The sequence below is a fragment of the Manis pentadactyla genome, chromosome 2 (assembly GCF_030020395.1).
Source record: "Manis pentadactyla isolate mManPen7 chromosome 2, mManPen7.hap1, whole genome shotgun sequence".
Taxonomy (NCBI): Eukaryota; Metazoa; Chordata; class Mammalia; order Pholidota; family Manidae; genus Manis; species Manis pentadactyla.
In genome coordinates this window covers 163,534,017-163,553,576 of record NC_080020.1, presented here as the reverse complement: position 1 = coordinate 163,553,576, position 19,560 = coordinate 163,534,017, and the positions used below count along the sequence as shown (strand labels likewise).

The window sequence follows — 19,560 nt, the reverse complement described above, 5'->3', positions numbered from 1 at the left end:
TGTCCATGGTGATTTTTCCTTTCTCATTTCTGATTCTGTTTATGTGTGTAGACTCTCTTTTTTTCTTGATTAGTCTGACTAGTGGTTTATCTATTTTGTTTATTTTCTCGAAGAACCAGCTCCTGCTTTCATTGATTCTTTCTTTTGCTTTGTTCTTCTCTATTTTATTTATTTCTGCTTTTATCTTTATTATGTCCCTCCTTTTACTGACTTTGGACCTCATTTGTTCTTCCTTTTCTAGTTTCATTAATTGTGAGTTTAGACTGTTCATTTGGGATTGTTCTTCTTTCCTGAGGAATGCCTGTATTGCAATATATTTCCCTCTTAGCATGGCCTTCACTGCATCCCACAGATTTTTGCGTTGTTGAATTAATGTTGTCATTTGTCTCCATATATTGCTTGATCTCTTTTTATTTGGTCATTGATCCATTGATTATTTAGGAGCATGTTATTAAGCCTCCATGTGTTTGCGGGCTTTTTCGTTTTCTCTGTTTAATTTATTTCTAGTTTCATACCTTTGTGATCTGAAAAGCTGGTTGGTACAATTTCAATCTTTTTGAAAATACTGAGGCTCTTTTTGTGGCCTAGTATATGATCTATTCTTGAAAATGTTCCATGTGCACTTGAGAAGAATGTGTATCCTGTTGCTTTTAGATGGAGTGTTCTGTGGATGTCCATTAGGTCCATCTGTTCTAATACGTTGTTCAGTGCCTCTGTCTCTTTACTTATTTTCTGTCTGGTTGATCTGTCCTTTGGAGTGAGTGGTCTGTTGAAGTCTCCTAAAATGAATTCTTTGCGTTATATTTCCCCCTTTAATTCTCTTCGTATTTGTTTCATATATGTAGGTGATCTTGTGTTGGATGCATAGATATTTATAATAGTTATATCCTCTTGTTGGACTGACTCCTTTATCATTATGTAATGTCCTTCTTTGTCTCTTGTGACTTTCTTTGTTTTGAAGTCTATTTTTTGTGAAACAAGTACTGCAACTCCTGCTTTTTTCTCCCTGTTATTTCCATGAAATATCTTTTTCCATCCCTTTACTTTCAGTCTGTGTATGTCTTTGGGTTGGAAGTGAGTCTCTTGTAGGCAACATATAGACTGGTCTTTTTTTGTTAGTCCATTCAGTGACTCTATGTCTTGATTGGTGCATTCAGACCATTTACATTTAGGGTAGTTATCGACTGGTATGTACTTATTGCCATTGCAGGATTTAGATTGGTGGTTATCAAAGGTTCAAGGGTAATTCCCATACTACCTAGCAGTCTAATTTAACTCACTTCGTGTGCTATTACAAACACAACCTAAAGGTTCTTCTTTTTTTTTCCTCCTGTTTCTTCCTCCTCCATTCTTTGTATGTTATGAATCATTCTGGGCTCTTTGTCTATCCATTGGGTGACATCTGTTTAGCCTTAGGAATACTTCCATCTATAGGAGTCCCTCCAAAATGCACTGTAGACATGGTTTGTAGGAGGGAAATTCTCTCAACTTTTTCTTATCTGAGAATTGTTTAATCTCTCCTTCAAATTTAAATGATAACCTTGCCAGGTATAGTATTCTTGGTTCAAGGCCCTTCTTCTTCATTGTGTTAAATATATCATGCCACTCCCTTCTGGCCTGTAATGTTTCTGTTGAGAAGTCTGATGATAGCCTGATGGATTTTCCTTTGTATGTGATCTTTTTTCTCTCTCTAGCTGCTTTTAAAAGTCTGTCTTTATCCTTGAACTTTGCCATTTTAATCATTATATGTCTTGCTTCTGTCTTCCTTGGGTCCCTTGTTTTGAGAGACCTGTGCACCTCCATGGCCTGAGAGACTATCTCCTTCCCCAGATTGGGGAAGTTTTCAGTAATTACCTCTTCAATGACACTTTCTATCCCTTTTTCTCTCTCTTCTTTTTTGGTACCCCTATAATACGAGTATTGTTCCATTTTGATTGGTCACACAGTTCTCTCAATATTCTTTCATTTTTAAAGATTCTTTTTACTCTTTGTGCCTCGGCTTCTTTGTGTTCCTCTTCTCTAATTTCTATTCCATTTACCGTCTCTTCTACTAGATCTTATCTGCTTTTAAATCCTTCCATTGTATGTTTCATTTCAGATATGGAATTTCTTAATGATTAAATCTCTGACTTAAATTCGTTCCTGAGTTCTCGAATACTTTTCTGTACCTCCATAACCATGTTTATGATTTTTATTTTGAACTCTCTTTCAGTCAGTTTCATTAGGCCCTTTTTCTAGGGTTTGTGATATTTTGGTCTGAACCAGGTTCCTTTGACGTTTCCTATTTGTATGTGGTGCCCACTAGTGCACAGAAGCTCCAGTCTCTGGAGCTGCTCAGCCCCTAGAGTGAGGCTGGGAGTCACAGGGGAGCGGAGCTGGTGCCTGGGGGGAGAAAAGACCTGTTTGTTGATTCCCATCTGCGGTGCCTGTCTCAAGTGTCAGAACCAGTGTGCCAAGCACACAGGTGTAAGCCTCTGTGCTTTGTGTCTATAGCTGTTGTAGGTGGGGCCTCCCTCTGGCTGGCCTGATGCCAGCAGAGTGACTGCCAGTTTGCAAACCAGTGCGGCAGGATAGGAGGAAGGTGCAGCAAGCTGCATGTCACAGTGCGTGGCCTTGGAGCTGAGCAGGCAGCCAAGGGGATGGGGCACCTGAAGCTCCTCAAAGTTCCCAACCAGCTGGGCAGAGCGCACCCAGACAACCTTGTCCAGCTCTCTCCTCCCCCATGCAGCAGGCTCCTTGCAAACCCCGCTCCTTGAGCAGCCCTCTCACTACTAGGGAGCCTCTCAAACTGTCTGCCTTTCCTTTGTCCCAGAACGGCTGGGTGTGGATCCCCTCCTCCACAAATGGCCACAATCTGTCTCTCAAGCACTCTACCTGTCTAAGCTTCCCAGCGTCCAGAACATCACACACTGTAGGTTTCTGCTCCCAAAGCAGACCTCCAGGGCTCCGTGTTCAGCAGTTCTAGGCTTCCACCCCCTTCCCCACTCTGTTTCTCTTCCTCCTGCCCATGAACTGGGGTCGGGGAAGGGCTTGGGTCCCACGTGATAAAGGCTTTCCTACGTTACCCTCTGTTCCTGAGGTCTCCTCTGTTCATGAGGTCTGCATGCAATCTGGTTCAGCCTTCTTATTGCTGTTTTAGGGTTAGTTGTAGCAATTAAGTATATTTTCATACTGTTTCCGGTTTGGGGAGGAATTCTCCATCTCACCTCTCATGCTGCCATCTTGAATCTCTCTTTAGTGTATTTTAAAGGGACTGCTCTAGATGGAAGTATGCCTAAGGCTAAATAACTGTCAACAGAGAAAATAAAACCACAGCAAAGGAAGTAGACCAACTAAACTAACTAAATGCAAAATTAAGTCAGCTATTCAGAATGTCAGTCAAGGGATACACAAAGTTTCCAGAATAAGACACCTAACATGTAAAGAGTGGAGGAGGAAGAAAAAGAAGCATGAGAAAAAATGAATCATCAGACTGTGTTTATAAAAGCATAGTAAGTGAGTTAAGTTAGATAGTAAAGAAGCTACCCTTGAACCTTTGGTAACCACGAATCCAAAGCCTGCAATGGTAGTAAGTACTTATCTACTGATAATAACCCTTAATGTAAATGGACTGAATGCAATGATCAAAAGACACAGGGTTCCAGATAGATAAAAAAGCAAGGTCCATCTATATGCTGCCTGCAAGAGACTCACTTCAAACCCAAAGACATACACAGACTAAAAGTGAAGGGATGGAAAGAGGTATTTCATGCAAAGAATAGGGAGAAAAAAGTAGGAGTTGCAGTACTTGCATCAGATAAAATAGACTTCAAAACAAAGAAAGTAACAAGAGACAAAGAAGGACGTTACATAATGATAAAGGGGTCAGTCCAACAAGAGGATATAACCATTATAAATATCTATGCACCCAACACAGGAGCACCTACATATGTGAAACAAATACTAACAGAATTAAAGGAGGAAATAGAATGCAATGCATTCATTTTAGGAGACTTCAACACTCCACTCACTCCAAAGGACAGATCAACCACCAGAAAATAAGTAAGAACACAGAGGCACTGAACAACACATTAGAACAGATGGACCTAACAGACATCTGTAGAACATTAACCCAAAAGCAGCAGAATACACATTCTTCTCAAGTGCACATGGAACATTTTCCAGAAAGACCACATACTAGGCCACAAAAAAGAGCCTCAGCAAATTCAAAAAGATTGAAATTGTACCAACCAACTTCTCAGATCACAAAGGTATAAAACTAGAAATAAATTGTACAAAGAAAACAAAAAGGCTCACAAACACATGGAGGCCTAACAACATGCTCCTAAATAATCAATGGATCAATGACCAAATAAAAACAGAGATCAAGCAATATATGGAGACAAATGAAAACAACAGCACAACGCCCCAACTTCTGTGGGATGCAGCATAGGCAGTTCTAAGAGGAAAGTATATAGCAATCCAGGCCTATTTAATGAAGGAAGAACAATCCCAAATGAGTAGTCTAAAATTCACAATTATTGAAACAGGAAAAAGAACAAATGATGCCCAAAGTCAGTAGAAGGAGGGACATAATAAAGATCAGAGCAGAAGTAAATAAAATTTAGAAGAATGAAAGAATAGAAAAAAATAATGAAACCAAGATCTGGTTCTTTGAGAAGATAAACCCCTAATCAGACTTATAAAGAAATAAAGAAAATCTGCACACATAAACAGAAGCAGAAATGAGAAAGGAAAAATCACTGTGGACACCACAGCAATACAAAGAATTATTTAAGAATGCTATGAAAAATTATATGCTAACAAACTGGATAACTTGAAGAAATGGACAGCTTTCTAGAAAAATACAGCCTTCCAAGACTGACCAAGGAAGAAACAGAAAATCTTAACAGACCAATTACCAGCAATGAGATTGAATCAGTAATCAAAAAACTACCCAAGAACAATATTCCCAGACAAGATGGATTCACTGCTGAATTTTATCAGACATTTAGGGAAGATATAATAACCATTCTCTAGCAGAGGAGAGAACACTTCCAAACTCATTCTGAGGCCAGCATCACTCAAATACCAAAACCAGGCAAAGATACCACAAAAAAATAGAACTGCAGACCAATATCCCTAATGAACATAGATGCAACTACTCAACAAAGTATTAGCAAACCGAATTCAAAAGTACTTCAAGAGGATCATACACCATGATCAACTGTGATTCATCCCAGGGATACAAGGATGGTACAACATTCAAAAATCCATCAACATCATCCACTATATCAATAAAAATAAGGACAAAACCTCATGATCATCTCCATAGATGCTGAAAAAGCATTTAACAAAATTCAACATCCATTCATGATAAAAACTCTCAACAAAATGGGTATAGAGTGCAAGTACCTCAACATAATAAAGGCCATATATGACAAACCCTCACCCAACATCATACTTAATAGTGAAAAGGTGAAAGCTTTTCCTGTAAGATCAGGAAGAAAACAAGGATGCCCACTCTCCCCACTTTTATTCAACATAGTACTGGAGGTCCTAACCATTGGCAATCAGACAACACAAAGAAAAGGCATCCAGATTGGTAAGGAAGAAGTCAAACTGTCACTGTTTGCAGATGACATGATATTGTACATAACAAACTCTAAAGAATCCACTCCCAAACTACTAGAACTAATATCTGAATTTAGCAAAGTTGCAGGATACAAAATTAATACACAGAAATCTGTTGCATTCCTATATACTAATGATGAACTAGCAGAAAGGGAAATCAGGAAAACAATTCCATTCATAATTACATCAAAAAGAATAAAATATCTAGGAATAAACCTAACCAAGAAAGTAAAAGACCTGTACCCTGAAAACTACTCATCCTGTGCTCTTGGGTAGGAAGAATTAATATTGTCAATAGGGCCATCCTGCCTAAAGCAATCTACAGATTCAATGCATTCCCTATCAAAATACCGACAGCATTCTTCAATGAACTGGAACAAATAGTTATAAAATTCTTATGAAACCACAAAAGACCCCAAATAGCCAAAGCAATCCTGAGAAGGAAGAATAACGCTGGGGGGATTAAGCTCCCCAACTTCAAGCTCTACTACAAAACCACAATAATCAAAGACAGTTTGGTACTGGCACAAGAGCAGAACCATAGACCAATGGAACAGACTAAGGAGCCCAGATATAAACCCAAGCATATGCAGTCTATTAATATATGATAAAGGGGTCATGGACATGCAATGGGGAAATGGTAGCCTCTTCAACAACTGGTGTTGGCAAAACTGGACATCTACATGCAAGAGAATGAAACTGGATTATTGTCTAACCCCATACACAAAAGTAAATTCAAAATGGATCAAAGACCTAAATGTAAGTCATGAAACCATAAAACTCTTAGAAAAAAAATAGGCAAAAATCTCTTGGACGTAAACATGAGCGGCTTCTTCATGAACATATCTCCCCAGGCAAGGGAAACAAAAGCAAAAATGAACAAGTGAGACTATATCAAACTGAAGAGCTTCTGTACAGCAAAGGACACCATCAATAGAACAAAAAGGCATCCTACAGTATGGGAGAATATATTCATAAATGACAGATCCGATAAAAGGTTGACATCAAAAATATATAAAGAGCTCACGCACCTCAACAAACAAAAAGCAAATAATCCAATTACAAAATGGGCAGAGTATCTGAAAAGACCTTCTCCAAAGAAGAAATTCAGATGGCCAACAGACACATGAAAAGATGCTCCACATCACTAGTCATCAGAGAAATGCAAATTAAAACCACAATGAGATATCACCTCACACCAGTAAGGATGGCCACCATCCAAAAGACAACAACACATGAGGTTGTGGAGAAAGGGGAACCCTCCTACAGTGCTGGTGGGAATATAATTAGTTCAACCATTGTGGAAAGCAGTATGGAGGTTCCTCAAAAAGCTCAAAATAGAAATATCATTTGACCCAGGAATTCCACTTCTAGGAATTTACCCTAAGAATGCAGTAGCCGAATTTGAAAAAGACAGATGCACCCCTGTGTTTATCGTAGCACTATTTACAATAGCCAAGAAATGAAAGGAATCTAAGTGTCCATCAGTAGATGAATGGATAAAGAAGATGTGGTACATATACACAACAGAATATTACTCAGCCATAAGAAGAAAAAAAATCCTACCATTTGCAACAACATGGATGGAGCTAGAGGGTATTATGCTCAGTGAAATAAGCCATGCAGAGAAAGACAAGTACCAAATGATTTCACTCATCTGTGGAGTATAAGAACAAAGAAAAACTGAAGGAACAAAACAGCAGCAGAATCACAGAACCCAAGAATGGACCAACAGTTACCAAAGGGAAAGGGACTGGGGAGGATGGGTGGGAAGGGAGGGATAATGGGGGGGTGGAAAGAAAGAGGGCATTATGATTAGCATGTACAATGTGGGGGGAGACACAGGGAGGGCTGTGCAACACAGAGAAGACAAGTAGAGATTCTACAGCATCTTACTACACTGATGGACAGTGACTGTAATGGGTTTTGTTGGGGTACTTGGTGATGGGGGGAGTCTAGTAAAGATAATGTTTCTCATGTAATTGTAGATTAATGATACCAAAATAAAAAAATAAAAAATAAAATAAGTGGGCAGAGAATCTCAACAGACAGTTCTCCACAGAAATTCAGATGGCCAACAGGCACATGAAAAGATGCTCCACATCACTAATCATCAGGGAAATGCTAATTAAAACCACAATGAGATATCACCACACCACTTAGGATGGCCAACATCCAAAAGACTTAAGAACAACAAATGCTGGTGAGGATGTGAAGAAAGGGGAACCCTTCTACACTGCTGGTGGGAGTGTAAACTAGTTCAACCATTGTGGAAAGCAGTATGGAGGTTCCTCAAAAAACTAAAAATAGAAATAGCATTTGACCCCGGAATTTCACTCCTAGGAATTTAGCCAAAGATAACAAGTTCTCAGATTCAAAAAGACATATGCACCCCTATGTTTATTGCAGCACTATTTACAATAGCCAAGATATGGAAGTAATCTAAGTGTCCATCAGTAGATGAATGTATAAAGAAGCTGTTGTACATACACAATGGAATATTATTCAGCCGTAAGAAGGAAAAAATCCTACTATTTGCAGCAACATTAATGGAGCTAAGAGGGTATTATCCTCAGTGAAATAAGCCAGGCAGAGAAAGACAAGTACCAATCGATTTCCCTCATTTGTGGAGTGTAACAGTGAAGGAAAACTGAAGGAACAAAACAGCAGCAGACTCACAGACCCCAAAAGGGACTAGTGGTTACCAAAGTGGGGAGGGGGATAGGAAAGGGTAGGTGAGGAGGGATGTAGAAGGGTATAGAGGGATATTATGATTAGTGAAAATGGTGTGTGTGAGGGTCATGGGAAAGACAGTGTAGCATAGAGAAGACAAGTAGTGACTCTGTGGCATCTTACTACACTGATGGACAGTGATTTCAATGGGGTAAAGTGGGAACTTGATAATATGGGTGAATGTAGTAACCACAGTGTTTTTCATGTGAAACCTTCATAAGAGTGTATATCAATGATACCTTAATTTAAAAAAGAGAAAAAATAATGAATGTGAATAAATCTATCATTTAGCAAATACTTTATTTAATTTTCTCTTCACACAAAAATTATCATGTCCTATTAAATTAGGCATTCGTTTCATGTTAAATAACAAGATAGTTCTTTGTAGTGAAATGACTTAATATACTAAATATACTTTCAATTGGATTTCCTTTTGTGCTACTGATGGAGTAAATTATTTATTCCTTGAGGTGTACTAATGAGGCAAACACATTATTGCCCCAGGTTCTCACTAATTGGTCCGTTATTTATTAACCATGGTAGGCAGCAAATGTTGTGATGGTACTCCACTCAAGTGAGCATATACAGGAAATGAATGCTTAGGTCCTTCCTGGTGCAAGAATGGTAGTTCTACAGACTAATAGCTGCACTGAGGAGTTGGCATATCTGCTCTTTCCCTTTGAGTCATTGTGTTCTTACCTGATACACTCTGCTGAGCCTTTGTATTGACATTGGTATTGTCACAGTATATAGAGAGATAAAGAAAAGATAAGTTACAATAAAATTGAAACCAGATGTGAAATGAGAGATGTTTCAAAATTAAATGAAGGAATAAAAAGCTGTTTGCTTGGTTTTTCTCTTACGGCTCTAGTAGTTATATAGAGAAGGAATTTTGGAGGGATATCAGGGAGTCCCTGAGAATAAGGATGTTTCAGCTGTGAATAGGTACCTAAACATTCCTTGACAGAGGGAGGTGGTTGATGAAGATTTCAAGCACAGTTTTTTGTTTAACATTATAGTACTGTATGATTTTATTTTACATATTAAACTAATAATAATTATTTCTCAATGCAATTCCACTTTATTTTTCAGATTTGTACTATGGTGGGGAAGCTTTCTCTGTAGAGCAGCCACAATCTTTTACTTGTCCCTATTGTGGAAAAATGGGCTATACGGAGACATCTCTTCAAGAACATGTTACTTCTGAACACGCAGAAACATCAACAGAAGTGGTATGTGAATCAGTCTTGGGTTTAAAATAATGTGGTAAAGTACAGGCACACCTCAGATATATTGTGGGTTCAGTTTCAGACTACTGCAATAAAGCAAGTGTCTCAATAAAGCAAATCAAATGAATTTTTTGGTTGCCAAGTGTATATAAAAGTTATGTTTACATTATGCCGTTGTCTATTAAATGTGCAATAGCATTATGTTTTTTAAAAAGTTACATACCTTATTTAAAAAATGCTTTATTGCTAAAATATGCTAACCATTATCTGAGCTTTCAGCAAGTCATAATCACCGATCACAGATGACCATAACAAGTACCATAATAATGAAAAAGTTTGAATGTGAGAATTACCAAAATATGACACAGGCACAAAGTGAGCAAATGCTGTTGAAAAAATGGCGCTGATTCAACTTGCTCGATGCAGGGTTGCCACAACCTTCAATTCATAAAGAATAGAATTTCTGCAAAGTGCAGTAAAGCGAAGCACAGTGAACAAGGTAGACCTGTATATTGTTTCTAACATAAAGCTAGGTCACTGTCATCTACTTCTTGCGAAGTGTACTAAGACTGTTTGCATAAAAATTATTAAAATTATCTTTTAGAAGCAAATTTTACATATACTAGGAAGGCTGCATGTATGCAAGATGATGCCCCTAATTTGTCCACATTAGCCTTTCTTGCCCTGTTGCTAAAATTTGCACAATGTGGAGTCTTGACCAGTTCAGGAGTCTTCACTAAATGCATTCTGGGAAAATTAAAGCACTCAACCTGCAACACATCCATTTTTGTAGTATTCTTACTATATACCTGCTTAATTTTTCTTCTATAAGGTATACCTTCCCAAGGAAATATTTTAAATTTTTGATCAGATATTAAGGAGTAACACATTGTCACATCTGATTGTAACTTACCACTGACCTGTCCTGGTTTTCATCTGATCAGATTTCTTGTTTCATAGCTCAAAACTCTTAAGTCCCCTAGAAGTTCATCCTACTCTGATTTTTTTTTCCAGTGACTAAAAACCAAGGACCCAGAATAGTACACATAGAAAGTCTTGCCTTGATAGCTTTTTGGATATTTTACTTGACATCTGAGTCAGCATATATCCAGCTTTAAGAAATGATTAAGTGTACCCAAAAGAGTCCCCTTTGCCCCTTTATTATTGGTAATAATATTACTGGTAATAATAAAGTAGGAGATGAGATATAGAATTGTGGGTACAGAATTTGGAGAATTTTGGCATATGCAATTACACATTGTATCAACTAATCCCCTAAATATACTAAAAAAATATTAACTACAACTAAAGAAATATAGTGTGTCCAAGGATATACAGCTATTAAGGGGCAGAACCAGGTGCTTGAATTCAACCAGAGTCCCTCTGGGTTGTAGAGTCCTTTCTTTACCACTGTCCTATTCTGCTCTGCTTAGCTCTGCTCTTAAACAGCTATGAGTAATGCAGGTTCACTTACATTCTCATTTACACTGCTAGTTTGATGCTTAAAGTTGTTATTGGATATAGTTCAAATATTTTGGTAAATTTACATTATCTATTCCTCAAGCCACATTTTACAGACAGCTCAGAAATGCCCTCATCTTGCACCTTGGGGAGCCTTAGAACACTATTGTCACATTTAACTATTGTTCTTACTTCGTTCTTTTTATTCTGTAAAGGTGACTTTGCTTCCTTTTGACCCAGTCCCAGACACCAGTGTGAGGAATGCTGACTTGATTATATCTACATCCTGGTTGTTGTGGAAGCCTTGAAATAATTTTCTCTTTGATTTAATTTGTAAATTTGGGTACTTACCTTACCAAGCTACAATAAGAAGGGGTTTCCCTTATTTGTAAACTAGGCATTCTTCACATCTTAGCTGATAGGCCCTCATATAGTCCTTTTATCACCCACTGATGCAGGACAACTACCCAGTTTTCCACATCCAAAACTGGAGAATCCAGTAGAAATATATAAGTCCTTTCCATGAATGAAAAGCTGGTTATTTATTTTTTAAAACAAGAACCATTCCCCGGCTGTCTTGCCCTTTTTTTTTCCTGGAAGTAAATATTAAAAATTTGTTTCCTCTCTTCTTTACCTCCTCTTTACACAGTTTAAAAATTAAATACTTATCATGTACAAATGGTTTTATGGTCTGTCTCTCATGTTTGTTCAGTTACGTGCCGTCATCAAGTTCTCAGCTCATAGCTGGGCTTTTGTAGTTTGAGGTCGTGGCCATACTGTTTTTCATATTGGTACTTGGGAAATATTTTAAGGAGTTTTCCTTCCCTGTCAGCTCTTAGTCTGCTTGCATGCTGCATCTTCCTCTCTTCCCCACCCTGACATTTCAAAGTGAAAAATAGCCAGCGAGCAAGACTCTTTGATATGAAGGTGCAGGGATTTTTCTCCTTCAAATAATGTGAGTCACGTCCTAGAGCCAGGATTGGCATTTAGCAGGGCTGGCATTTAGCAGGTATTACATACAATTCACTGTCCCGTGTCTATTCTGAAGGATTGGTGCCTATGCCATGCCAGTTGTTAAATATTTTGGATGCCTCCTATACATACGTGAAGTATGTTGTCAGCTCTAATATGTTATAATTATGTGGAAATGTCTGTGTGATAGTACTCTGTGTTCCCCTCTTACATATCCCGCATTCCCCTAATGTTTTGCCAAAGTCATAGTTAAATCAAACATTTCTGAATTCTAGAGTTTAGAAGTGACTCATGTTGTTTTGGGAGATTATATTCACATAATAAATGACTGTATCTCCTTTTCTATTCCTGTTCCTGTTTTTTTTCCTAAATGCTTCATGTGCTCTCTTGCTTTTCCCTTGGGTTGCCTGCGTATGTCCTCTAGACCACCACGTTGTACCTTTTGTATAGGACTTCAGGATCTTACTCCTCTAACCAGCATCCTTTGGAACATGTGGGGACAGGAGGATGTATCACTGCACATATTACTGTCACCATTAGTAAGCATTACTAATACCTGACAGAGCTAGTAAGGTCTACTGAAGGCTGATTTTTAAAACAACTGTGTAGTCCCTGTCTATATTTTTTTTTGTCTCCTACTTCAACTGGGCACTCTAAAGACCCCAACCTAAGGTTTGCCTCTGTTTTTAAAATTAATTTAAGAGTACTCAAAAGCTTTGGACTTTGAGGGTGTGGAGGACCCTTCAAAATAAAATACTGTGAAAAACAACATCTGACATGGAATGCATAGTGAAGGTGATTACTAGTTAAAAATTTAAAAAGCAGACTGGGTATGATCTGAGACATCTTTATGTGAACACCAAATATGGTAAACAATGTGATTTTGAAATTAAGCACATAATTATCATGAGATTTGATACACTGGGACAACCAACTGGGGTTTGGTTGTGGGAAGAATTAAATGGGCAAGTAACACAGTATGTAACTCTCAAAGTCCATCAACCTGGTAGTAGAAGTGAGCAGTAGAGCTCAAATGGAATTGCATATGTGAATCTGCTGAGGAAGCATTAAGATTGTGAAAGAAACATAGTGGGAAACTGTTTGAACATAAAAAGACCTTTAAGAGTGACTCCTTTGAAGTCTTTCTTAAATCTTACCTTTGAGCCCTGCAGATAAATTAGAAAGCCTTCAGGATTTATGTTGTTTTTAAATGACATATGCTTTACCTTTAATTGATGATGTGTAATTAGTCATCTTTCAGTTGTTTAGTAAATAAATCTCTTGTAATTTATAAAAAGAACATTATACTTGAAAATAAAAATAAAAGCACTTCATTCATCAGCATTTTCTTCTCACTTCTAGAAATCTGTTACAGTGTATTACTCTGTTCATAATTGCAGCCATCCTCTAATAGTTCATTCATGGCAACCTTTTTGCTTTCTGTTGTTTGCTTGATTTATTTACTCTTTGTTTTCATTACTGTCCAGAAAAGGGTTTAAGGAAGTCTCCAGCTTTTAGTGATCTTTGTATATGTTAATGATATACTTCTTCCCTTTTTAATGAAGACCTAAATGTGTTTGTAATAAATTGAGCTTGAATTTTATAATAGCATAGTTTTATTGTATTCCAGTTATATTGATTTGATAAATAAATATGAAGGAGGAAGAATGATTTTAGAAATTTTCCATAGTCTGTCTGACTTTAGACAATAAATCTTATGGAGAAAAATGATGACATAAAAAGACTTTTAAGTCCTTTTTTTTTTAATGATTCAGAGTAATCAGTTTTAGCTGGGAACTTATTTAATATGTAAACAGTTGTTTAAGTGTCAATTAAAAGAAGCCATAGAGCACAGAATACAAGTTACCATCATTGTGGCATTTTATATATAAACATTTAGATGCATTTGCTCTGTAAATTAAACCAGCAGAAAGTATTAGCTCAAATATATTACAAACCAGAATAACATGATAGATATGATTTATGCATGAAGACTGGCAAGTGACATATTTTTTAATTGTCTATAGAACTGTTAAATCTTGACTTCCTCCAATATCTTTATTTCATTGAAAGACCACTTTAATAATATATAGAGCTAACTTCCCAGCATATATATTTCTTATTAGGAGCTGTACCAGTGGAATGAGCCACAATTTTTACAAATCTTCTATGTAATACACTTTTAAAAATATTATAATTACCCATTTACCCTTATAATCAGGTAAGCATTTAAAAACCAAGTATTTAAAATAAAAAAATAGGCTTTGGTTGACTGTTACTGCTTATGTTTTTCTTATCAAAGAATGCAGTTGGATGCTGTCTGCTTTTCTGTGAACTATCAACAGTATTTTATTTAATAATGGTGGAGAAATACACAGAATTTGAAAAATACAGTTGGTATAGGCAACCATATTGCCCCTACTCAACTGCATTTAGCTAAAGATTATAGAAGATCGGGATTTGTTACTTTTACCATTTGTACTTTTCATTACTTTTGATTCAAAACACTTTCTGTTTTATAAATAATAGTTACTTTGAGCCCCTTACTTGTTTAAACAGATAGTACTACTTTTTATTTTAAGGGTGATACAGACTTTAACAACATCCCAGCAGATTTTTTAGTTGATAGCAGGGAAGGAAATGATAGGAGACACTTTGGGGATTAGAGATTTATTCTAGGATAATCGTGTGTGTGTGAGATATAACATTTTTAAAGATATTTCTATAAGGAATCAATTGGAAAACCAAGAGAGTTATCTCTTAGATTATTATGAAAATGATGTAATAGTAGCTTTTCCAAGGTGTCCATGCCTAGTATTTGAGAGTATGTTGTTATCATCTTTGGGTAGGATTTTCATTGCTCTGTACTTCCCTCTGTGTTGAATTAATCCTGTAGTTGAGGGTGAACAGGCAGCTCTCAGAATGGGAAGCATGCTTAATGTGAAGGGGAGTGTTGGGCATGATATCCAGCAGGTGTTAGAAACATTCATTTTGAATTCGTTTTTCTTTGGCTACTGATCTGGTTTCTTTTTTGTCCTGTGAAATACTGGTTTGTCGAGTTCATTGTCCAGAGAGCTAATTTCAAGTCAGTCCACAGAAGTGTTTTGCAGGGCCTACAGGAAGATTTGTAGGAATGGTGGTATTGAAGTAAATTAAAGATGGGAGCTGTCTGGCAACTTTTGGCAAATTGTAAGGTGGCCCTGAAGTTCTTTAAGGACTTTACAGCCATGTCTCTTCTCCTCCTACCACTCTTTCTCTTCCCTTCCTGCCTTCAGATTTTACAAAGTGGTTAAGAAAGTTATTTGAAGATGCTAATCTCAATAGTCATAGCTGAGATCATTTATTTGTGGGAAGCTCTACCAAACTCGGGCTCCCTTGACGAACTGGTTATGCCTTTAAGAAAAACAAGCTTTGTATGTTGTATGTCATTGCTGGACTCTTAATTTAAACTCATTATAAACAACATACACCCACTGAATTAGGTAGAGTTCATTTTAGATTCTGCATGAAAATTGTTTCTCGCTTTTGGGCACTGCTCCCCTACCTCTGTCCCCCTGCAGCTTTCAGGTTCTTACTGCTACCTTTAAGCAATAAGAGGTTCCCATTTCTTTTTCTTTCTCAAAGTCTACAAGTAGACCCTTCCCCACGTTAGACATAAAAGGAGAACTTAACACTGGCGTTTGTCTTCTAGATAAGCATGGATAATCACAGCTAGAGTGAATTATGGGCAAGATAAAGAAATGGCATAGTTCTGACTCCTTTGGAGTTGTTTTTCATTGTGGCTAAATTATGTTTTTTCTAGTTTTGTGGATTCACGGGACATTAGCATATACAGGTAATGTAAATTTCTGTCTGAGAAACCTGTTTAAAACCAGAACTTAATTTTTTAGGACTTTTAAATCATGTATAAAACTGCAAGAAAATTAAAACTTTTGTATATAAAAACTCCATAACATTCCACATGCTGTTCTTCAGAAGCAGGTGACAGGTTCAACCTAAGCATTAAAATAGGGAGACTGGAACTGAGGAGAAAAATAAATTCAACATGAAGTAAGTCATCCTTAATTATTAGTTAGTTTCAGTGCTCCACTGCACAACAAAAAGTTGGATTTTAATCGATTAACAGTGTGCTCACTCAAGTCATGAAAGGACCTATGTCTGTATTGGCAAAATAGATGACTAATGTTCAAGTAGCTACAACTCAGATGGTTCTAGAAGGCCCAAAAGCTATTTATTGATCATGTAGCATAAAATTTTCACTAGTGCTTACTGTATTCGCAAAGCAAAACTCCACTATTCAGTCTAATATTCATTATAACTTTAACTTTTTTTTTTTTGGTATAAGGATTGATTTATAATGCATGTAAAGGTTTTTTGTGTGTGTTGGATTTAAATTCTAATAGCTCCTTTTGGGACATCTCTTCTCAGTAAAAGAAATTGATTTTAAAAACACACACACACACACACAAAAAGCACCCATTGTATTGCAGGTGATCAAAAAATCTGCCTTATAGAACAAGCCTGGGATATATCTAGAGCCAGGTGTAAGAGTCCATCAGAGGGGATTTTAAAGGTTCTCTATTATCTGGCCTCAGTTGGCTGATACATACATACATATATATGAATTATACCCCAATTTAAATAAGTAATGAGAAATACACCCCAATTTCTAAAAAGAGGTGAAATTCATACAAACTCTAATGGTGGCGGGTTCACCATAACTCACTTCTTAATAATTTCACTATGCTTATCTCTTGATCATTTTTATAACCCAGGATATTAAGTTAACACTGACTTGATACTCAGTAAATACTTTATGAATTAGTTAATCCATAGTAACAAAATTATACAGTCTAACAGATTTAACCAGTCAGAACTCTTACTGACTTCACCAGCTCTCCTGGACTTCACATAGCACAACAGGTCCTTTCACTGGAAATCAAGATGCAGGTGTACAGAGTAACACAAGAGATCTCTGCTTATTGCAGTTCCGAAGGTGCCCCAGTCTGCAAAAGCACTCAGCACAAGGCTTCACTTGCATGTTTTCATTTAAGCTTACATAGCTTTAATTGTATCATGAAAAAGGAAGACCCCAACTTAAAAAGAAGCTGTATTTTAGTAGATGTGCTTTAAACATCTTGTGCTTATTAACGTCACAGTAAGCACGTAAGTTGGCAGAACATGCATGTGGCGAACTTTGATTTCAAAGCTAGCTTAGGAAAACCTATACATAACCTTAGACTAGAATGTTAGTATGTGTTAAGCAACACAGGAAGATTATTTGACTTGAAATTCTGTTTAACTTTCTGTGCTTGTGGTTGGGAAAATTCACATAAGGGTGAAGATGTCAGCAGAGCTTTTCTGAAGTCAAGTTGAGCTAGGGCAGTGGACAGGTTCTCCACTACATCTTAATTTTGCTTCAGAACCTATAACTCCTCAGATAGAAGAGCAATACTTTTTAATCTTTCAGCCATGATTAACTGCATAGCTTCACTCACAGCTGTAATAGAGAAGAGGAATGAGAAAAGGGGAAGGAATTTTCACATAATGACTGGACACAGGAAGAGGCTGCAGAAGGGCTCGTAGGTGAGAAAGTGTGGGTTCCTGAGTAGAAAGTAGCTGAGTTGTCCGCTGCGAAAAGGGGAAAGGGAAGGGGAACATTAGTATACCCATTTCTTTGTCCTCATAAGAATAATGTCAGAAAAAAAGCTATTCTAGATCATTCCTGGATCAGTTATTAAGGACAACTTGGAAAGGGAAACACTAGCTTTTCTCAAGACAAATATTCATGATTTCCAAATAGTAAACCAAGAACATTTACATTTAATATGTAAAGTGTGAGACACTACTTTCTGAAGTCATCACGTTCTTGGATGTCAGCCTAACAAATTTAAAACATGGCCTCTGCCCATACAGAGTTTATGACTTGTCTAGAAACCAAACTAGCTCGTCTGACACAGTGGGTGTATAATGCAAAAAGAGTCAGAGAGGCTTTGTGACTTGAGGTAGGCCTTGAAAAATGGGTGTGATTTCAAAAAGTGGACAGACTGGGAAGGAATGGTGTTATTCAGAGGAAAGAGACAACATGAACCAAAACATGGTGTTCAGAAAGAAGGTGGGAGGGGTGGTGAGGCAGTGATTGTCGTAGGAGATGGTGAGAAATAGAATCATATCAGCCAACTGAGGCCAGATAATAGAGAATCTTTAAAGCCAGAATATTTGTCCCCTTGGTTTTGTGGACAATAAAGAAAAGTTTTGGCACCCAAACAGAGGAATAACATTACTTTCTCTATCATCCTGCCACCTAAGCTATAATTTGGGAAAGGTAGAATGGGGTTGGGGTAGGGTTTGAGTGATTATGTAGTTTTTTTGAAATAGGATGAACCTACCTAGTCATGATGATTATGTGGACAAGCATGAATCACAACAAGGGCAGAAATTACAAAGAAGCTATGTTGCCATATAAGTCCATGGTTACCAGAGAAATGTGGTGAACATATCGTGTCACCAGAAAGTAGCAATAGAAGACGATGCAGGGAAATCATTTTTTGAAGAGATATTCTCAAAAGCAAAATGTTTCTCTTGAATCTGAAAATTAGTCGTATAAAATAAATTTATCAAGTCTGTGATCCAGAAACCTGGTCAAGAAATGTCAATTCCAAGGCAGTTATTTCACTTGAGGTGTTTGTTGTTAACTGGAAGCATGTTACCCCAGAATGCGAGTTCAGGGGCAGTTTCCTGTGGTCTGAGAAAAGGATGCATCAAAGTGGATCAACCTCATGATGAAGAATCAGCCTAGCTTCTCAGCATCTTCTGAATGATTGTGGTGAAAAACCAGGCTCTCTGTAATGCTGCAGACTAGCTTCAGATAAAGCCAGGTTATATGCTGGATCAGATAGGCATTTTTTTTTAATACATTTTTCTGTAGCAGCAAACAAAATGGGCAAGAAACTTGTGAAGCCTATCCAAAAAAAAGGAGAAAAAATTCATCATATCATGGGGACTTCACTCCTCCTCTTGTTTCTAAGGCACTACGAATGCTGTCTGCTGTGGGTGTAAATGTTCAGGGAAGAGGCTGGAGGAAATCCGAACTCACTGTAGACTGGTTGAGTATGGGGAAGAATGTGTGGAACTCTTGTTTAAAAACAAAACCCAAGCATGCTGATTGTTGACTTTTTTATGGGCATAGCCTGTCACAGAGAAAAAGATTTATAAATGCAGTAGTGACTTGGTATTTACACCAGAAAGTATGTCCTAGACATTAGTCACCACCTGTGTTAAGGTTCTGCACTGGCAGCTGTGCACTGGAATCATGTCGAAAAATGGAAGCTCCATTATGCTTTGGCACAAGATACCATTTTAGTACATTGGTAGAGGCTTCCAGAAGGGCTGCAGATAAAAAGTAGGACAGATGGTGACCCTCAGTGGCAGGATGATGTAGAAGGGGAAGATTTGAGTGATAGCAAAGACAAGACTGAGAATAGCAAGGCCATTTGTGATTAAGAATTTGGGGGAAGAAGTAGTAAGTACCAACATTTGGTGTTTCACAAAA

At 37.4% G+C, this 19,560-nt stretch overlaps 1 protein-coding gene across 1 annotated transcript in view; it reads left to right on the top strand.

The window, feature by feature from the left end:
* Positions 1–19,560, top strand: part of KCMF1 (potassium channel modulatory factor 1) — an 86,131-nt gene that overhangs the window by 52,641 nt on the left and 13,930 nt on the right. The window contains exon 3 of the mRNA XM_036931031.2: positions 9,439–9,578. Within this exon, the coding sequence (XP_036786926.1) occupies positions 9,439–9,578 (140 nt within the window). The remainder of the gene's footprint in view (positions 1–9,438; positions 9,579–19,560) is intronic.